The sequence below is a fragment of the Lissotriton vulgaris genome, chromosome 8 (assembly GCF_964263255.1).
Source record: "Lissotriton vulgaris chromosome 8, aLisVul1.2, whole genome shotgun sequence".
NCBI lineage: Eukaryota > Metazoa > Chordata > Amphibia > Caudata > Salamandridae > Lissotriton > Lissotriton vulgaris.
Genome location: NC_141696.1, coordinates 52,743,717 through 52,761,861, shown reverse-complemented (window position 1 = coordinate 52,761,861; position 18,145 = coordinate 52,743,717). Strand labels below are relative to the sequence as shown.

Here is an 18,145-nt window from a genome sequence, read left to right as displayed (position 1 = left end):
TGGACGCCAAGCTGATCAAATTGGCCTCTCAATACTAATTCAGTCTCTTTGTCTACAAACTATCAAGGAGATACTAAGGAGGATGATCGAGGGGACCACCTTGTGCCTCAAGATATACCCAGTCCTAATCCTACCTGAGGTAGAGTCATCCTAAATGCTTTAACCCCTTCACATCTCATGACGAGCTGAGCACGTCATGAGCCACGGTGCTCGTGTGCTCATGTTGAGCTGAGCTCGTCATGACCTTTAGAACGCTTGCACGCTGGGCTAATTCCCCTGCTGTGCGAATGTTCTATAGAAACGGGTGTGGTCATGACGAGCTCAGCTCGTCATGAGCACACGACCACCGTGGCTCATGATGAGCTGACCTCGTCATGAGCACAGGTGCGCTGTAAGCGCCCTGCCGCCCCCAGCACAGCATGGGAATTTGCCCAGCTGCGAAGGGGTTAAGCACTCATTAGGTTATCACACTAACAAGATCAGGTGAATGTTCTCCTTCTGCCTCAGTATCAGACTTTGTGGTCCACTGGAGCCAATGGAAAAGATAAACAGAAACGAACCTTATGCAGTGTGCCCAAGGCCCTTCATTTCACATAACTTAGCTTCTACTGTAGCAATTGTAGCCTACCTAGCCAAAAAAGCGAAAGATGCATAGACAAAGCACTTTAGTGTTTTATCCGCAGTACCCTAAAAGGGTCAAGCTTAAGTCCTCATTAAAACAACCACTGTCAGTCTCCATCTAACACACAAAGCATAAGGATTAGGTGCATACACTCAGTAACACATTATGAGATGTCATTAAATTCACCGGCCTCTTTATGGTGTCACCTTTGCTGGAGTATGTAATTACCAAAGCAGTTCCATTCACCACTCTTACGGACTGACACCCTTCTCCCCTCCACTTCACCAGTTCATTGTAACCCTTGTTCAAAGTCTACAAGATACGTTTCACCTTTTATGCCACTGTAATCAGCTCAGCATGGTGATCCTTTAACCTAGAGACTTATGCCTCCACCTGACATGGCACAGTCTTCAGCAGCCGTATACGGGGTCAGAATACTGATATTCCATCCAACTTAGATGGGTCATAAGGGTTATGACGGTGTGAGTGTATCGAATAGGGTTTAGTAAGCTTGTACAGTCGATAACCTTAGTACAAACATTGGTTTGTAACGAACACAATGAAGACATTATCACTCTTTTTATCCTTCAGGAGTGACTATGGAGATAAAAAAAAATCTCATGTTCTAGACTTTCAGGACACACCCATAAAAAACAAAACAAAAGCAACTATAATATTTCTCCTAGGATTCAACATAGTTGCGGCCGTATAGCAAAACCCTAGTTATGGAAGAGGTTCCATGTAAGGCTTAAGGGGCCAGTTGATTGATAGCAGGTAGTATGTCCTAATAACGGTAAAGATCTGGTATTCAGCACAAACATACACAACTGGGAATGTGCACTTTACCACTGCAAGGGATATGTTATGTTCACATGTTCTATGTTAAAAGTTGCCATTTCCATCTGCACCAGCATAAACATTCTCATAAATTTCAAAAGAATTCTACAACCTCATCCGTTCCTATCTTTCCACTACAAGGTGTGAGTGCTAGCTCACTGGACTAGCGGTGATACTACCACATTAAAGATCACAGATAAGAGCCAGCAGATGTGCACTTAAAAAGAAACATGATCGGCAACCTGCAGCGGGGCATACTTTTAAACAGCGTCCTCCCTGATCAAGTCGGGAGACAGTTCCCACATAGTACCCTCAATAAGATATTGCATACCTCAAATCCCGTCTCATCCTAGGGGTGCGAGCATTTACAAAGGGTTGCAAGATTACTTATCTATGCCATAGCCACATTTCACTAATGACTTATACACCAATGGGGAGGTTTCCTGCCCTTGTCTGCAATTACTATAAAGGAGTCGTCTTCATGCTTCACTAAGAACTTTTGGCAAAGCTCCATGTTCCCATAGTACTCTGGATTTAAAATGTCTTTAAAATAAATAAAGTCCGCCTCACGGATGGTTCCTAGCATGTACATTCTTTATCCTCCTACCAGCAAACTATAAACATATCTAGAGTTTCAGGGCGGATATGCCCACTACACTCACGTCCCAATGCTAATATTTCAAATTTTCCGGATACACGTCTCCAAGTACCTGTGACTGTGAAGGTAAATAAGTGGGTGTGTGAGTAGCTGTATGGGTGAGTGTGTGGCTATGTGAGTGGCTGTATGGGTGGGTGACTGGTTATATGAGTGGCTGCATGGGTGAATGAATTTTTTTTTACACATTTTTTTCAGAGACTTGTCTCAAGCCAAGTCTGAAGATGGCTGCCAATACTTCCTGGTTTTAAGTTTTGGCAACCAAGCAGATCTCAGCACAAGATCGGAAGGGGTCACGGATCCTCCACATCCCTATATATACAGTTGGAAATTTCTTTAAATAATTCTGCAACTACTGAACGGATTTGCACCAATTTACAAAAGGTCACTTTCTGGACCAAGAGCTACATTTTTGCCAAACTTGTAATTCCGTTCAGCAGTTCGGGCTGAAGCTGTATCTAAAGGAACGCTATTCCTATGGAAACTACATCCTAACGATAACTACCTACTGGTGACCGCCAGTAGGTAATATATATACACACACACGCACATATATATATATCCACAACAAAAGGTTTACCATTTGAGGAGGCCACCGCAGAGGACACTGTTCTTTCAACAAGGGTTATGCTAGATACTGCTCATCACTGTTCATCAAGATACGCAGCTCAACGCGTTTCAGGTTTCCCCTTGCTCACGAGCCCAAGCGTGCACAAAGAAAGTCACCAGTGATTTGGAACACCTGCTTTATTAAATGATTCTCGCCCCCAATGGGCGAGTCTTAATGCCTCACTCGGCGTATGCATGTAAGATGCAATCTGGTATTCAGTCCAAACCTTCGCTCTACCTCAGTGGGTGGTGGCAATGTTCAAAATAACACAATTAAAATTCCCCAGTGGGTTGATGTTGAGTGAAAGGCTGCATCTGCAGAAATTCGTAACCCCTCCATTTAGAAAACCTCTGCTCCACACTGGCACCTGATAGTCAGGTTCCTGGATCCGCAGCCATGCAGCGGGCACTCCTCGCGACCGGGAAGGCCACCAATAAATCCACAACAAAAGGTTTCCCATCTGAGGAGGCCACCGAAGAGGACACCTTTCTTTCAACAAGGGTTCTGCTGGATACTACCCATCACTGTTGGTTGATGTTGAGTGAAAGGCTGCATTTGTAGAAATCCGTAACAAAATCAAATTGAATCGTTTGTGTAAAGGCAGGAGGTGCGTTTTTGGGTACCTAGTGGGAGGCTATTGTGCACGAAAAAGTAACTTAATTAATATTCCATTAAGATCAAATGTTTCTTGTTCTACTGAGTTTAATCCACAAGCTTTCACATGATAATTAATATTCACTTGACTTGGGTACTGGGGGTTTAGGTGTAATTTAAAATATTAAATCATGGTAACTTTTTTGTGCAGAGCTAAATACTACTAATATGCAGTTTCTAAGCGCTGTAAATAACAGTTGTTACTGTTACTCCATTTTTGGTATTCAATTTACCAGCCTTGGAAGGTTTAAAGACTGTGCCAGCCTAGCTAGATTTCAAATTTGCGGTCCCCAGACATTTTTCAGATGCAAACATTCAGTTCCCTGAGCCATCCTATCAGCTTTAATAAAATGACTATGTGTGTAATGAAAATGTTCTATTGCAGTGGTTCATAGTCTGTGCGTCAGGAACATCTAGTGGTCTACAGCACCTCCTCAGGGGGTCTGTGACTGCTTAGAACTTATTATTAGTAATGACTCAGTGGGTGTTCCAGATTCCTGTAATGATTCAGTGGGGGTTCCTGGATTCTAGTAGTAATGATTAAGTGGGGGCTGCAGAAGCCAAACTCTTAGGAACAACGGTATAATTTCATGGCATATACGGGCACTTAGTAAAGTGTTAAGTATATGGGTATTCTAATATTAACATATATTTTCTTATACATAAATGTAACTGCATTTTTCATGGAACAAAAAAATAAATTAATAAGACAAAAGACGTGTGAGTACATCTGGAATAGACAACAAGATAAAGACGAAAATGACTGGTTACCTTTAACCTAAAAAACATATAAGTCCAGTATTCTCATGTTGTCTGCACAATAATGAATATGATACCTCAAATAGACATTTTACATTCTCACATAGACCAGGAAAAAACAGCCATTGGTGCAAATGAACATGAACAGCGCAAGTACATTTTCCATTCATTAGTATCTGTCCATTAGTTCTAGAGCTGGCTAACATACTGATAGATAGTTGGTTGTCAATAAGGGTATATTGGCTGCTTTTGGCAAATTCATGAAAGGATTTCTGACGTAGCTAAAAGGCTCCAAATATCGTGTCTTGAACAGCGATACATAAACTAGATTCTATCTCTTTCTGTGTTCCAGATAATATTCGACGCTGTCAGAGCCGGCATACCAACTGTGATCGTGGAGGACTCCGGAGGCATTGCTGATGTTATTGCTGAAGTGTCCAATCTGAAAGCCTCAGAAATCACTGTTTCACTGATTGAGCAAAAACTGCGCCCTCTTCTCAAGGATTCCTTTAGACCCAATATTGAAGGACGTATCGTTAAATGGACCAAGATGGTGAGTCAGCTCAAATGTCTGGCCCTTACCAATAGATTTCAGCAGTACGTTTCAAGAGAAACCAGACTCAGTAGCCCTCCCAGACCCAGTGCATTGAGGCACAGCTTTGCAAAGTTACAGTTCTTCTAATGGAGCAAAGCTTGATAACTGTTGATCTATTTCAAATATTTCACTTTTCTTAGCCCCGGGCACATGTGTTTCAATCTTCATGAGATCTGTGGCATGGTGTGCAGTGGAATTATATGGATAGTAATTATGTGGTATTGAGTGTGGAGTGTAATTATGTGGATTGGTGTTTTGTGTTGTGGAGTGGTATGTAGGGAAGTTTAATTATGTGGTGTGCTGTTGAATTTTGTAGCATTATGTGGAATTCTGTGGTGTGGTTTGGATGTATGTGGTGTCTTATGGAGGTGAAGTATGTTGTTTGTTGATGAATTAGGTGGCATGGAATGGAAATGTATGGAGTTGAATTGTGTGGCGTGGAACTGTGTATGCTGATTGGAATTATGTGGCATGATGTGCAGAGTATTTTTGTGGATTGTTGCTATGTGGCCTAGAGTGGTTTTATGTGGCGTGTATTTATCTGATATTGAGGTGAGTGTAATTATGTGGCGTTTCATCATGCTACGTTGAGTGGTATTATCTGGAGTGTAATTATGTTGGTTGCTGTTGAATGGTGTGGCAGTAAATTGAGTGGTGAGGAATTGCGTGGTGTTGTATGTATGTTAATAGGAAAACTATTTGGCGATCCTTGAATGCCCTCAAAACCAAAAGTACTGGCCCCATCATGCCCACACGAAAGTTGCAGCCATTTACATGCAGGAGACATCTGATGTACAAAAACCAAAATGTGAAGCCTACATTTTTAGCTATAGCTGGGTGGAGAGAACTTGAAAAGCAAAATTCAAGTCACCACATAAAGTCTGCTCATGGGAGGGCTACACAATTGGTTTGTTCAATAACTTTCTTGTGATTTTATCATGCTACTACGAACAGTGCACATTTTTACTTCACATCACAAAGCTCATTTAAGACACAAAATGCACGTACAAAAATGTAGTTTCACTATGTGTCTACTAAGAAACTGCTGAACTTTAGAAAAGGGTAATTTTTAGGCTATCTTTCTGCATTTTAATTTTAAAATGCTAGACGTTCCCCAAGAACTTACTGGATAAAAACCTGGGAAAACCCCAGTACCAGAGTGTTTAAAAATATACTGAAATGTGGAGAGAATTTTCACAAGCGCAAATCATTCAGCTTCACCAGAGTTCCTTGAACAACTGCTTCACAGCAACTCAAAAGATTGGAGAGAGATGATTGGAGTAGGATAGTTTGGAGTGAGGTAGATTGGAATGGAGTGGAGTAGAGTGCATTGGGGTAGATTGAAGTGCAGTGGGGAGGACTGGGGTAAATTGAAGTTGGTCGGATTGAGTTAGATTGAAGTGGGGTAGATTGGGTTAGAATGAGATAGATTGAGGTGGGGTAGATTAATTGGTGTAGGGTAGACAGGTAAGGTGGGGTGGGGTAGATTGGAGGGGGTATATTGAGGAGTGGGGTGGAATAGATTGGGGTACATTGTTGTGTAGTGTGTAAGTTTGGAGTGGAGTGGGGTAAATTGGAGTGGGGTAGATCGGAGTAAAGCGGGGTACGTGGTGTCAAGGGGCGTAGAGTGGAGTGGCGTGTTGTGTCATGAAGTGAGTGGTGTAGATTGGAGTGGCGTGGAGTCGAGTGGCGTGGTGTGAATCAGAGTGTGTTAGAGTGGAGTGGTGTAGAATGGAGTGGCATGGGATAGAGTGGACAGGCATAGAGTGGAGTGGTGTAGTGTGGAGGATGCATGGTGTGGTAGCTTACTGCTATTACAGACAACACATTTCCAATTGAAGTGAACATTGCATTTTTATCAAAATACGGTTTTATTGCACACAAACGATAATGTATGCAGATGTCATTACCTAGTGTATTGATGTGTTTTGATCATATTCAAATATTTAATTCCACCACACTTCAGAATTACAAAAAAAAATTGCTTTGTTTGCAATAATTCTGGTATATTCTGAGGCATCAGCACAGTACATTTTATTTTGTTGTGTGCTAGAAAAAACACATCATTCACCGTCTGCACTTACATGGGCCCTCAGCAAGTTTGTCACATTAATTCTCACACTTTGAAGTCAGAGAAAAATAATAAACACTACTCTCTCTGGAAGAGAGAGCCTGACATTTGACCTCTGTCTTTGAATGCCCAGTAAATGTGACAAGATAAGAACACGAATTTGAGGTCTGTTTACAGAAAGTGAGTTTGTGGACAAGTACAGAAAACAAGGTTTGGCCAACAGGAGGGACACAATGCTGGACAACCTAAAGCAAATAAAGCCAGCAAATAGAAAGCCAGAAAATGTGAGTTAGAAACCACAAACCCAATGGTAAGCAGCAGGTGGACTGCATTCCTATGTCAGCTTTCTGAATGTCCCCAAGATGTCTTTAGCAAACCAGACAGCTGTTCCATCTGGTAGGCTTCGACCTGAAAATGGTCAATGTATCCACAAATGAAAAACTCTGTGGCTTTTTATGGCCTCAGAAGGAACTTATAACCGCAGAAAATTCCGATTCCCTTTACTCCACAAGCGTATGTTTATGGCTGAAAATGATTATATTTATGCCAGCCTGGTATACATAAATCAATACATATTAAGAGTAAATGCTTTCACAACTGTGTAATTATATGCCACAACTATACACAATAACATAGTAGTAAGAATGGTCGAAAGAAGGCGTGGTTGGTCTAGAGAGGTTGTGATCGCCCGCCAACTTGTGAGTTTGCGACAGTTCAAAATCTCCTCTCCAGCTCTTTGCCACTCTTGAAATGATTGGTAATTAGTTTAAAAAAAAGCGAAAGTAAATCACCTTTCACACTGGATACGTAAGGGAGTGCGGGCATGCCTGCAAACTTTAGGTGCAGAGGAAGAGATTTTCTCTATTGGGAAAAAATGTTTCTATTAAGAAGAACCGACTTTCTCTCCAGGTGCAGAATTTTTCAGTACGTATAACTCTAAACTGGGTAAAAACCAACTCAGAATAATGTCGCATAATATCTACAATAGTATTGCTGGCAACCTATGACTGGAGCAGCTTTCCTAGGGTATGACTGGGAATATATGTTATTTTCCAAAACTACAAAATCTACAGCTGTGTGCATTTACGAGTATTCCTTGTGAATCTTGTCCTTGAGTTCAGTTAATGAGTGGGAATGATAACATTTCCAGAGGAAAAATGAGCCTGGCGGGCAGTGGGTTTCTAAAAGCGACAAAGTAGGAAGCTGGCTCTTTATATACTATAACACAATAAGGTATACTGTGCACATAGTCCAGTGGAACCCCAAAGGTAGGCAGAGGTAGAAGTAGTTAATACCTTACTCTCTATTTGTGGTAGTGTGGGCAAGCAGTGAGGCTTTATCAGAGGGTAGTATTCAGCATGTATTGTACACACTCAGGCAAGAAATTATGTGACTCACTCAAAGACTGAACTCAGACCAATTTTTTGTATACAAATATTACTTAGTTGTATTGTATTTTCTAGAACCAAGCCTGGCCTGGTACAAGTAAGTATCTAATACTTTGTAAGGAAAATACTGTGAAATACAATTTGAATGTAGTTGAATGCAATTGGATTGGTTACAGGTAAGTCAGTTGTTTTTAAAACGATAGGAATTACTTTTCAGATTACTTTGAAAGTTACTTTTTCTACTCAGTGTGATATGCCTAGATATCACACTAGGACATTTACTGAAAAAAAGTAAGTCAGTTTTTGTACATTTGCAGTTTTTTAGGGTTTCATACAAACCAACTCCACACAATTTTCAGAAGAAAGCAGTCAATGCAGTCTTATGGGAGAAAACAATGTTATCGACTTAACGATACGTACTCAGATTTGAGATTGTGTTATAGATCATTCGATAACCACAAGTTCATAGTAATTAGACACTCCCTTTGCAGTTAATAACTTGATTTATTCACACTTGCTATTCAGGGGACCAAAGGTTAATATGTAAACCAGAACTTTCCTATAAGTATATTTCTATTACCGTATGCACCAGGGACTGGAAATAGTAGTCATGATCAATGCTTTGTTTTTTTCCTGTGCCGAAAGGAGCATCCTTGTATCTTGTGTATTATGATGACTTGCAATCTTAATAAAAATATGTTTTTTAAAAAAAAAAGTACGCAGGTTTGGGAGTTGGTTTTCTGGGGTTAGAACCAGGTTTCCCCTCAGGGTCAAGGATGCACTAACAAAGCACCCTCGTCGGTACTAGGGCGGCTGGGTGCAGAGTGCTGAGGCACAATGTTATCCAGTAGGGGATAGGTGGCCCCCAGTTGGTGACTGCCCACAAGCAGGCCACAAGGTTGTGGGTTCAAAGCTCCTGGACTTAGCCTCAGGGCAAAGGTGGATCCGGTGTAGCACACATGGTGCACCCCCAGCAGCACAGGGGTGGCAGGGTGCTGTTTTGGTATTGGGTGCCCTGTTGTTTTCAATGGGGATTCTCTGGTTGCAACAAACACTGCAGGCTCGGGGACAAGGATCTTCTGGAGGCGACCACCAGTTGGAGAGGTAAGTTGAGATGTCTTGGCATGCTGGGACACTGCCGGTTGGGCCACCCAATGCCGTGGGACATCAGGTTCAGCGGTGTCTTATGGCGTCGGGTTTCCCTTACCGGCTCTGGTCGCGCTTGGGGGGATCCTCCAGAAAGGTACTGCAGGTATCAGTTGGACACCTGAGGTAGGCAAAGGATCACCAGATTCAAGGTCAGGATTGCTGAGGACACCTCATCGTGGTGTTGGATCTCTCAAATGCAGGCCGTAGGTGTCAGGTGCAGACTTGCGGATTTGGCCAGAGTCAGAATCTGTGGGTGAGCAAATCCGGTGCTCACAGGAGACAATGTCTTGGATTGGGAAGGCAGGGCAGGTCCTCCGAGTTCTAGGGGGCTGTTGGCTGCCAAATTCGCTGGATTTTGCTGGAGCAGGTTTGAGGAGGGGACAGGCCGGTAGGGCTGGGGCCAAGTCAGTTGGTGTCCTCCTCCTCTTATACTTCAGCACGGTTCTTCGGTCCTTATACACCCCCTATTATGCCACCCTCTAGTGGGAGAAGGGCATAAGCCTCACTCTGGTTGGCTGGGTCCCCCTATCTGCAAGATAGCGGGACTGAGAGTTGTACTTCACCTCGCCTCCCCCACCTGAGTGATGGGATTGGCAAAAGCGGGCATACCTCTGCTTCTAACTTGGTTTTCCAGCCGAGTCTCCCGCCCAATGTGGGGTCCTGAACTGGTGGGGTCCAGTTGCTGGGAGCAGCAAATGGCTGGGGTAGCTTGCAAAGGCGGCAAACCTATGAAGCTTCCCATTCATGGACCCAGCCCATCCTGGGGGAGGAGGCACCCATTTTCTGATTTCTTCATGAATCATATCCTTTTCCTCCTAAGGTGCGGGAGAGGCAGAGAATATGTTCCTGGAGTATGTGGGTAGAGTTTACAAGCCTAGTTAATTGTATTGTTTGAGAACTGAATAGACACAAAGGTTTGTCTGAAAACAACACCTGCCTCCCCGCCGTTTTGTGGTGCCCCAGGGAGATGGTTCCTGAGTTCTCACATTTTAGCACTTGTAACCCTGCAATTAAGGATGTGGTATGTGTGTGTAAGAGCACGCTTTTTTCAGCATACTAGACGGGAACATTTCGGCTAGCATGCTCCTTGTGCAGGGTATATCACGAGCAGACAATGAATGTCCTGAATAACGGCAAATGAGCCTTCTGCGATTACAGTTAATGAACAAAGCAGAAGGATAAGTATTATATGACCTGGAATAGCGGCGAGCCAACCAAAACACAGCAACTTCAGGGGCAAAGGGGCAGTAAACAAAGCACTGCAGGCCAGAGCACCGAGGCCTGCAGTGACTGTGCAGTGTATTAAAAGGGAATTCTCCCGGTAATAGCTGCTAAATTATTATGTTTTTGTCTCATGGGATGGCTTTCAATAGTATTGTTTTCTGTGGTTGGTGCGGATTGCAAGGGGGAATCCATGAAAATGGCTGCCTCTGAATGAAATCGTCCAGAACTAATTAGGCACCCCAGTTCACAAGCGGTGTTATTATAGATAGTGTCAACCCACTCAGTATGAACGCACTTCTCATATTTTCCGACATTGTAGTATTACATTCCTGCCCTCGGCTACAGTGCTGATACCAATCCCACCCTTTGTAAACAAAATAGAAAATGCTAAAGAGAAAGGAGAGGCAGAAATAGTACCTCAATTGCATGGGGAACAGCGACAAGCACTGATTCAGTTTCATCAATCTGTGCTTGGGACGTGCTCTACTGCAAGCACCGGAAGTAGCGTTTGGCTGAATTAGCCAATTAGGGAAGCTGAAACAAAGAGTGATGCTGCAGCGCACAAATGGTTAGCATGGGAGGGCTCTAAGCCCTTTTCTATAAACAACATTGTTTCGCAAGCTAGATGCATCCGCTAGTGCTAGCACTCGCAGGCTCAACCCTAAAACCATAGAAATCCATTGAAAAAACAAAGGTTACAGGGACGTTATAGTTAGGGTCAGATTTCACTCGTACAAAACCAGTAAAATTTGGCAGTTATAGTTACCTGAGCTAACTATAGCTCACACCCCTGCAAGGCACTGCTTATGACCTCACATATTAAGTAACTTAAAAAAAAAATCTTTAAAGGGAGGAGAGCCGAGAGGTCCCCCTCCCGGGCATTTTCAGCCCCAGGTAACCAGTCCACCCGGGGGACCCCCTTAATTATTGATTTTTGTGTCCTGGGAGGTGGTGATCCCTGTGGCAGAGGAGGGGCCGGGCGAGCGCCCCGCACTCTTTCCTAAAGTGCCCCGGGGAGGTGTCTGTCCCCGGGGCAGAGGGGGGACCGAGCGGGCCCCCTATATTTATATTGTTTGGAGTCCCCTTCCTTCATGCATCCAGGATTTGGGACTGGGAGCCTGAATGTCTTTTAAAAAAATGTTTACCTTGAATTAGTCCATCCAGTCCTGATGCCCGACCCCTCCACCCACCCATATCGGGAGGGGGGGAGGGGGTCAGGGTATTCATACCCTACCTCCTTTTCTTTATTTTTAACTTTGTTTTTGGGACTCGGGTTCAAGCTGCTTGGCTTCGAGATGGCTGCCAACACTTCCGTGCTGAAGTGTTAGAAGGTAATCAAATTTTAGTAGAATATATATACATATATATATATATATATATATACACACACATATATATGTATATGTGTATATATATATATACACACATATATACATTTAGTGATGACTGGGAGCACCATTGCTGAATAAATCACCTATTTTGCACCAAACTCTGGGTTCGTGTCCGTATTTGCAGCACTTGGAAAAAGCCCTCGCCGTACTGGATTATTCTTGGAACACATGTATATATATACACATATACATACACGCATACATACACATATACATACACATATATCACCTACTGGCAGTTGTCAGTATGTATTTATAGTTAGGACCTAGTTTTCATGGATGAAGCGTTTTTTGTTTTGCTAATTACTTTCACGACGTTGACAAAACTTCACAAAATTTTCAAACCTAGTGTGCCAATCACTTCAACAGCTATCTGGAAAGTTTTGGGGTGGTTCGTCAAGAAATAGAGGGTGGTCCTAAAACATGTTTTCTCCTTGCTATTCCCCATTGGGATTTTAGAGATGACCACAGCCTGAACGGCTAAATGGAATTACACAGAAGTGGGCAGAAAGCTAGATCTAGGTCCAGGAAGATCTCTTTTCGTTATTTGGTGGAAATCTGTTCAGTAGTTTTGAGTTATTGAAGAAAAAGATTTCTAGATATCTTGCGACACGGAGGGTCCTCCGATCCGGCAGTTCTCATCGTGCAATCTGATTGGCTGCAAACACTTCAACCAGAAAGTGTTGGCAGCCATCTTGAGGTCCGGGACTCAGCCCGAGTCCCATAAAAACGCAAAATATACCCAAAAGGGGCGGGGTAGGAATACCCTCTTCCCCTAGACCTGGTGGTCGGGTCCAACAGGGACCCCATCAGAAGCCAAGAACGTGGTTACAAAAAATTCACAGACGATAAGCGAATCTAGGCAAAATTTTAAAATAAAATTGCAGGGGAGGGGGAGGTACAGACAACGCCCATCTCCAGGCCTCCTTTCACCTTTATAGGCGCATTCAGAACATTGTAGAGCATTATGGCAGCACAGCTACGTATTTGCTGTTGTGCAACACTATCATTGTGGCCAGAGAAAGGTATATGAACCTTTATGTAGACCTAATTGTTGCTGACCAATGTCCTCCCCAAATTCCCTTTTTTTCTTTCCTTACCCTGTTATATCGTCTTCACTTTTTTGTTCTCCAGTTGGTCCAGTTGATGTGTTATAATAAAAACCAAAATTATTGACAAAAATGTTTTTAAAAGAAGGAAAAAAAGTTCTTTCAAGAACTACCCAAATATTTACAGCAAAAATGAGCTTGTGTTAATAATAACCATATTTTTACAGGTGTAAGAAAATTGCATTTAAGATAGTCATAAAATATATGCGTATGGTAAGTTTAATTTAAGGTGTTACAGTTAATGTTGTGCTCTAAAATAGTGGAAAGTGTCCAAGTTACAAGTGTTCTTTAGCTGCCTTGTATGATTCTGGCTTGCTCATTTAGGTTTTCTTTTCTCAAGTATGTTTTACTATACTTTTAACAACTGTTGTACACCATGTTATTGTATTTGACATGACACAGATGAATATTTGATAGTTTTGTACGATACTGTTGTATAGTATACCCTGTAAAACTGTAGTGTATCCGTGTACAGTAGAATGTGATCATGACCAGTAACGTGTCATGAGTTGCACCTAAGTGATGTTTAATTATTTCAGTTTTAAGTTGTAGAATATATTCACAAATAATAGGTACAAAGTTTGAAAATGGGAAGTTCTTATTACAGTAATACAGCAACATTAGAAAGTATATAATTATCAGAAATTAAAGTATATCACTTCTTGTCCTTCCTGTTATGTGTTTCTCAGCGATAAGTACCAATGTTGTTATTGAAATATGTAATAATTTAGAATGAAAGGAGTTCAAGATTTTGAGAAGTTGGCCCGATATGCAGTGCTCACTTTTCTAGTGATCACTATGCATCGGTCCAAACGACCCTTATGGTGATTGGTTGTAAGTCAACCTTAGACCAGCTATCCTAGTAGCGTGGATACGAGCAGTCTTCGGGCCAAACTCTAGAGGGCGTGTTAAGCCAGCTGTTATACCATCACATACCCCTTGAACACCAAGTGAAAGGACACCACACAAGTGTTATGAAAATAAACAGTGTATTTATTAGAATCACAACAGCCCTGTGCTCTAAGGACACAACGAAACTCTTAAAAAAAATACTTCAAGTGCACAATCAATACAAGTGCCCGAGGGCACGGAAAGTTTAGTGGTCTCGGGCGGACCCGATAAGGCAAGTCGGAAGCGAGGGACTCGGGACCCTTAACTAAGGAGGCTACGCGGGCACCGAAATGCCGGAGTTACCTAGCCCCAAGGGCTGCAGCTGCACAAGTCTTTACAGACGTCGGGAGTCTTCGCTGACGAGCCAGGAGCCGGAAGAAAGGTGTCGCTGGCCGGCGACCAGTGGGAATAGTTCGTAGAGATCCAAGCCTGGATCAGAGATGGATGACACCTGAAAGCAGAGGGGACCAAGTTCGTACTACTAGCCAGTAGTCAAAGGGTACCAGGAGGGCACCGGATGATCGTCACCTCGACTAGGTGAGTGGGCGACGCTAGGCTCTGCAGTCTCACGGACCAGGAGGCGTTGTCGGCGACCAGGATGGAGGTGCGAGCTGTCCCACGAAGGTTGATGCTGTCGGCGTCGCTGGGCCCAGGGTTGGGGCAACAAGCCTTGGCAAATTTCAGGGCCACGTGGTGGGCCTAAAATGGCGTCTGGAGTGGACCAGGAGGGTCCGGGGTGCTCCTCTCGCAGAAGGGAGCAAAGGCCAGTCTGGAGCAACCAGACCAGCAGCGTTGGTTGTCGGTGTCGTCAAGAAGGTCACAAGCCTGCGGCTAGTGACCAGACAACGTGCTGAACAGCAAAGAGCAGAAGGGCCCCACGCAGATCGTGGAGATGCTGGGAGGATGCACTTCGGTGCTGGAGCTGCTCAGGGTCGGGGCTTCTCGGACCCCAGAGCACTCACCAGAGGATCCCTCGGTGGTTGTGCTGATTAAGAAATCGTGCAGGTCTTGATGATGGCCGGTCCCTCGAGGTCTCGTCGCACCCACGGATCTCAGCTGAGCTGACGATGTGGGTAGAGGTCAGAGGTGCCAGGGAAGCCGGTTCTCGTCGAGCTGGGCAGTCGGATTCCTGAGGAAGGACTTGCAGCAAACCGCAGAGTTCTTAGATGGTGCCTGCGGATGCAGGGTGACTACTCCTTAGCCACAAGGGAGAAATCTTGAGAAGAGTCGAGAGTTCCTTTCGTAGAAAGTATTCTTGATTCAAAGATGATCTAATTTGGAAGGGTCCCCACTCCTGCCTTTATCCTAAAGAAAGGGGTGGGTACGTGACTAGGTCCTGCCCTAGGGGTGGGACCAGGAAGGGGGGTAGTTACACCCCTCTCCCCTGCCGGACTTTCCCCAGGTCAGGGGCTGGGCGCCCCTGGAACTGGTTCTAGCCGGCAGATGCGTAGTGAGCACCGGCGTGCCACTCCGCAGTCACCTTCTTGTAAAGCCCTGCCTACCCAGGATACACAAAACCCTGTCTGGGATGGTGCGAACACCGCCCCGGACAGGAAACCCTTTGTCCAAGCTCTCCTCGCTGGAAGGACTCCCAGCAGCAGGAGGTCAGACTCGTGTCTGTGGTGGCAGCATCCATTTTGTGGAGCTGAGGCTTCAGTTAACTTTAACCGGGGTTCACAGTTACGTACATGTCGTGTCCCTCTAGAAGGGCGGAATGCTAACCTCGTCGCCAGCATTGGTAAGGGGTCAGCATCCCGATTCGTATGACACCTTACTCGACATGTCTTGATAACGCGATACCGAAGTTACTAATATGGTACGCGTTATCATGGAACAGCCATTGGGTCTTGGTTCCGCAAGCTGCAACCGGGCTCGGCTCGTGCCAGAGCCCAATTCACACGATTCCACGCACTCTGCCTTCAGGATTGTCAAGGCCTGCCATAGGAGTGACTGATAGGAACTCGGGTGTCCATTTTAGGGTTAGATATAGGGATACTATACCTAAAGCAACGGGCGAGTACGCCATGTTGCCCCAGCTGTCGCGCAGCCAGTTGTGTCAGATTTAGATGGCCATCCAGGGGTGGCATAATACATTCTTCAGCCCCTGGTAGGCCCTGGGTACACCGATGCCCTGAGTTACAGGGTCTGACAAGGTGGCCCAGTTCCAATTGGGTAATGCACCTAAGGTACACACATCAATTTAGCGAGAGAACAGCTAGGCTGTGGGTCTGATTGGCAGGCCCACAGCCCGAGAAAGTTGTAAACCAGTGAAACAAAAGCAAAAAATCTGGGTGATCATAGGATTGCAGACCCTACTCTCCTAAAAAGATGATCATATTTTTTTTTGTTGAAAGATATCTTTATTGAGAGAACAGAAAGACAGAAACAATAGAAAAGAAAAGGGGGATGGATATACACGAAATGCAAATCATAGAAGTACCCACGCAGGGGTCAATGCAAAAAGGTCAAGCAGGAGTAGACATCACGAAGGGCTGAGCAATGTCAACACTCAGTGCAGGACATAATAGCGCAAAAAAAAAAAAAAAAAATTCCAAAAAGCAGCCTGGGAGAATGTCAAGCCCCCTAAGAAGTCCGGAGGGGGACGCCCGCATGACATCGGGCGAGTCAATCCAGTTCAGAGGCTTAGTTGACCAAGTCCATGTACGCCTCCCCACAGTGCGGCCATAAGAAAAGCAATGTGACATGCAAGAACAGAAAAAGGCAAATCATCCATATCCCCTTTCAAGAAAGAAAAGCAAACCCAAAAAAAACCCCTCCCCAGAGGCTCCAACCTCCCCAGTGCGCCCATCCCCCCGATGGTGGCAGCCAGACAACAACCATTCACGCAGGTATGGGTCACACCTGAAACAGATGTAGGGCACGTATAGTGGGCGGGCATACCGCTGACGGCAACCCCCGCGAAAGAAAGCGGACCAGCGGGCCCCATCTGAAAGCAAAATTCTTAAAGTTATTCCTGAAAATATCCGCCATACGTTCCACACTCAGCAACCTCCATAACCTAGCAAACCAAAGGGAAAGAGCTGGGGCCTCCCTCTTTTTCCATGAAGCAGCCAGAGTCAGTTTGGCCGCTCCCAGGCAGAGCCAGAGGATGTGCTTGTCGGCCCTGGTTTGGTGTTCCAAAAGCGGGTCCCGAAGGCCAAGGAGCACAAATCCAATGGAATCTGGAACCGGGTAGCCCAGGATCTCCCTAATATGAGACAGAATCTCCTCCCAATAGGGCCGCATGACGGGGCAATCCCACCAGATATGGCGGAAGTCCCCCAGGAGGCCACAACCCCGCCAACATCTGTCAGAAGCTGAGGGAAAAATCCTTTTCAAACGGGTTGGATACAGATACCAGTCCAACATGGTTTTCATATGTGCTTCCCTAAGATCGATCGAATGATTGAATGTGTGTAGATCGAGCCAAAGATGCGACCACTCTGCTTCGGAGATGTCCCTCCCCAGGTGCTCCTCCCACAAACCCATGTATCTAGGGCAAGGCGAAATAGCTGTGGTTAACAGTAAATCGTAGAGAAAGGAAATCACCCCCTTCATGGAGGATGTGCGAGTAATGTAGGTCTCGAAAGCTGTGGGAGGCCTTGTGGCAGCGTCCCGCACCTCAGGAGACAAAGCCCAATGCAACAGCTGGGCATGCCGATAGCGTTCAGTGGGTGGTACACCATAGTCACGCATGCAATTGTGGAAGGTGAGCGGCTCATAGCCATGAAACAAATGTGTAAGTGCATGGCAGCCTCCCGCCTTCCACCCATCAAAGGGCCCCTCAACTAGCGCCGGCGGAAATGCTGGATTAAAGTGAATAGGTGTGAAGGGGGAAGGAAAGGTAGTCCATCGCTCGTCACTAGAGACTGAGTCCCAGACCTTCAGAGTGGTGCTCGTAGGGGTGCTAATGTATGCGTTGCGAGGCCGATCTCCCTTCGCCTTCCAAACCAGGTCCCAAATAGAGCGCCCCGCCACACTCCTGTCCATGTGCAGCCAATGCTTCTCCGACTCCATTTGGGTCCACTCAGCCAACACTCGGAGTTGTGCCGCCTTGTAGTAAAGGAGCATGTCCGGCAGGCCAGCCCCACCCTTCCTCTGAGGCCGGCGAAGCGTGAGAAAGGAAAGCCGGGCACGGCCCCCCTGCCAGATGTAACGTAGGACCATAGTCTTCAAACGCCGAAAGAAGC

The 18,145-nt window shown here is 45.0% G+C and overlaps 1 protein-coding gene across 1 annotated transcript in view; it reads left to right on the top strand.

Annotated features, from left to right (window-relative positions):
- The window catches only part of LOC147693361 (transient receptor potential cation channel subfamily M member 2-like), a 1,943,547-nt gene that overhangs the window by 440,171 nt on the left and 1,485,231 nt on the right, over window positions 1–18,145 (top strand). The window contains exon 8 of the mRNA XM_086933684.1: window positions 4,490–4,690. Within this exon, the coding sequence (XP_086789810.1) occupies window positions 4,490–4,690 (201 nt within the window). The remainder of the gene's footprint in view (window positions 1–4,489; window positions 4,691–18,145) is intronic.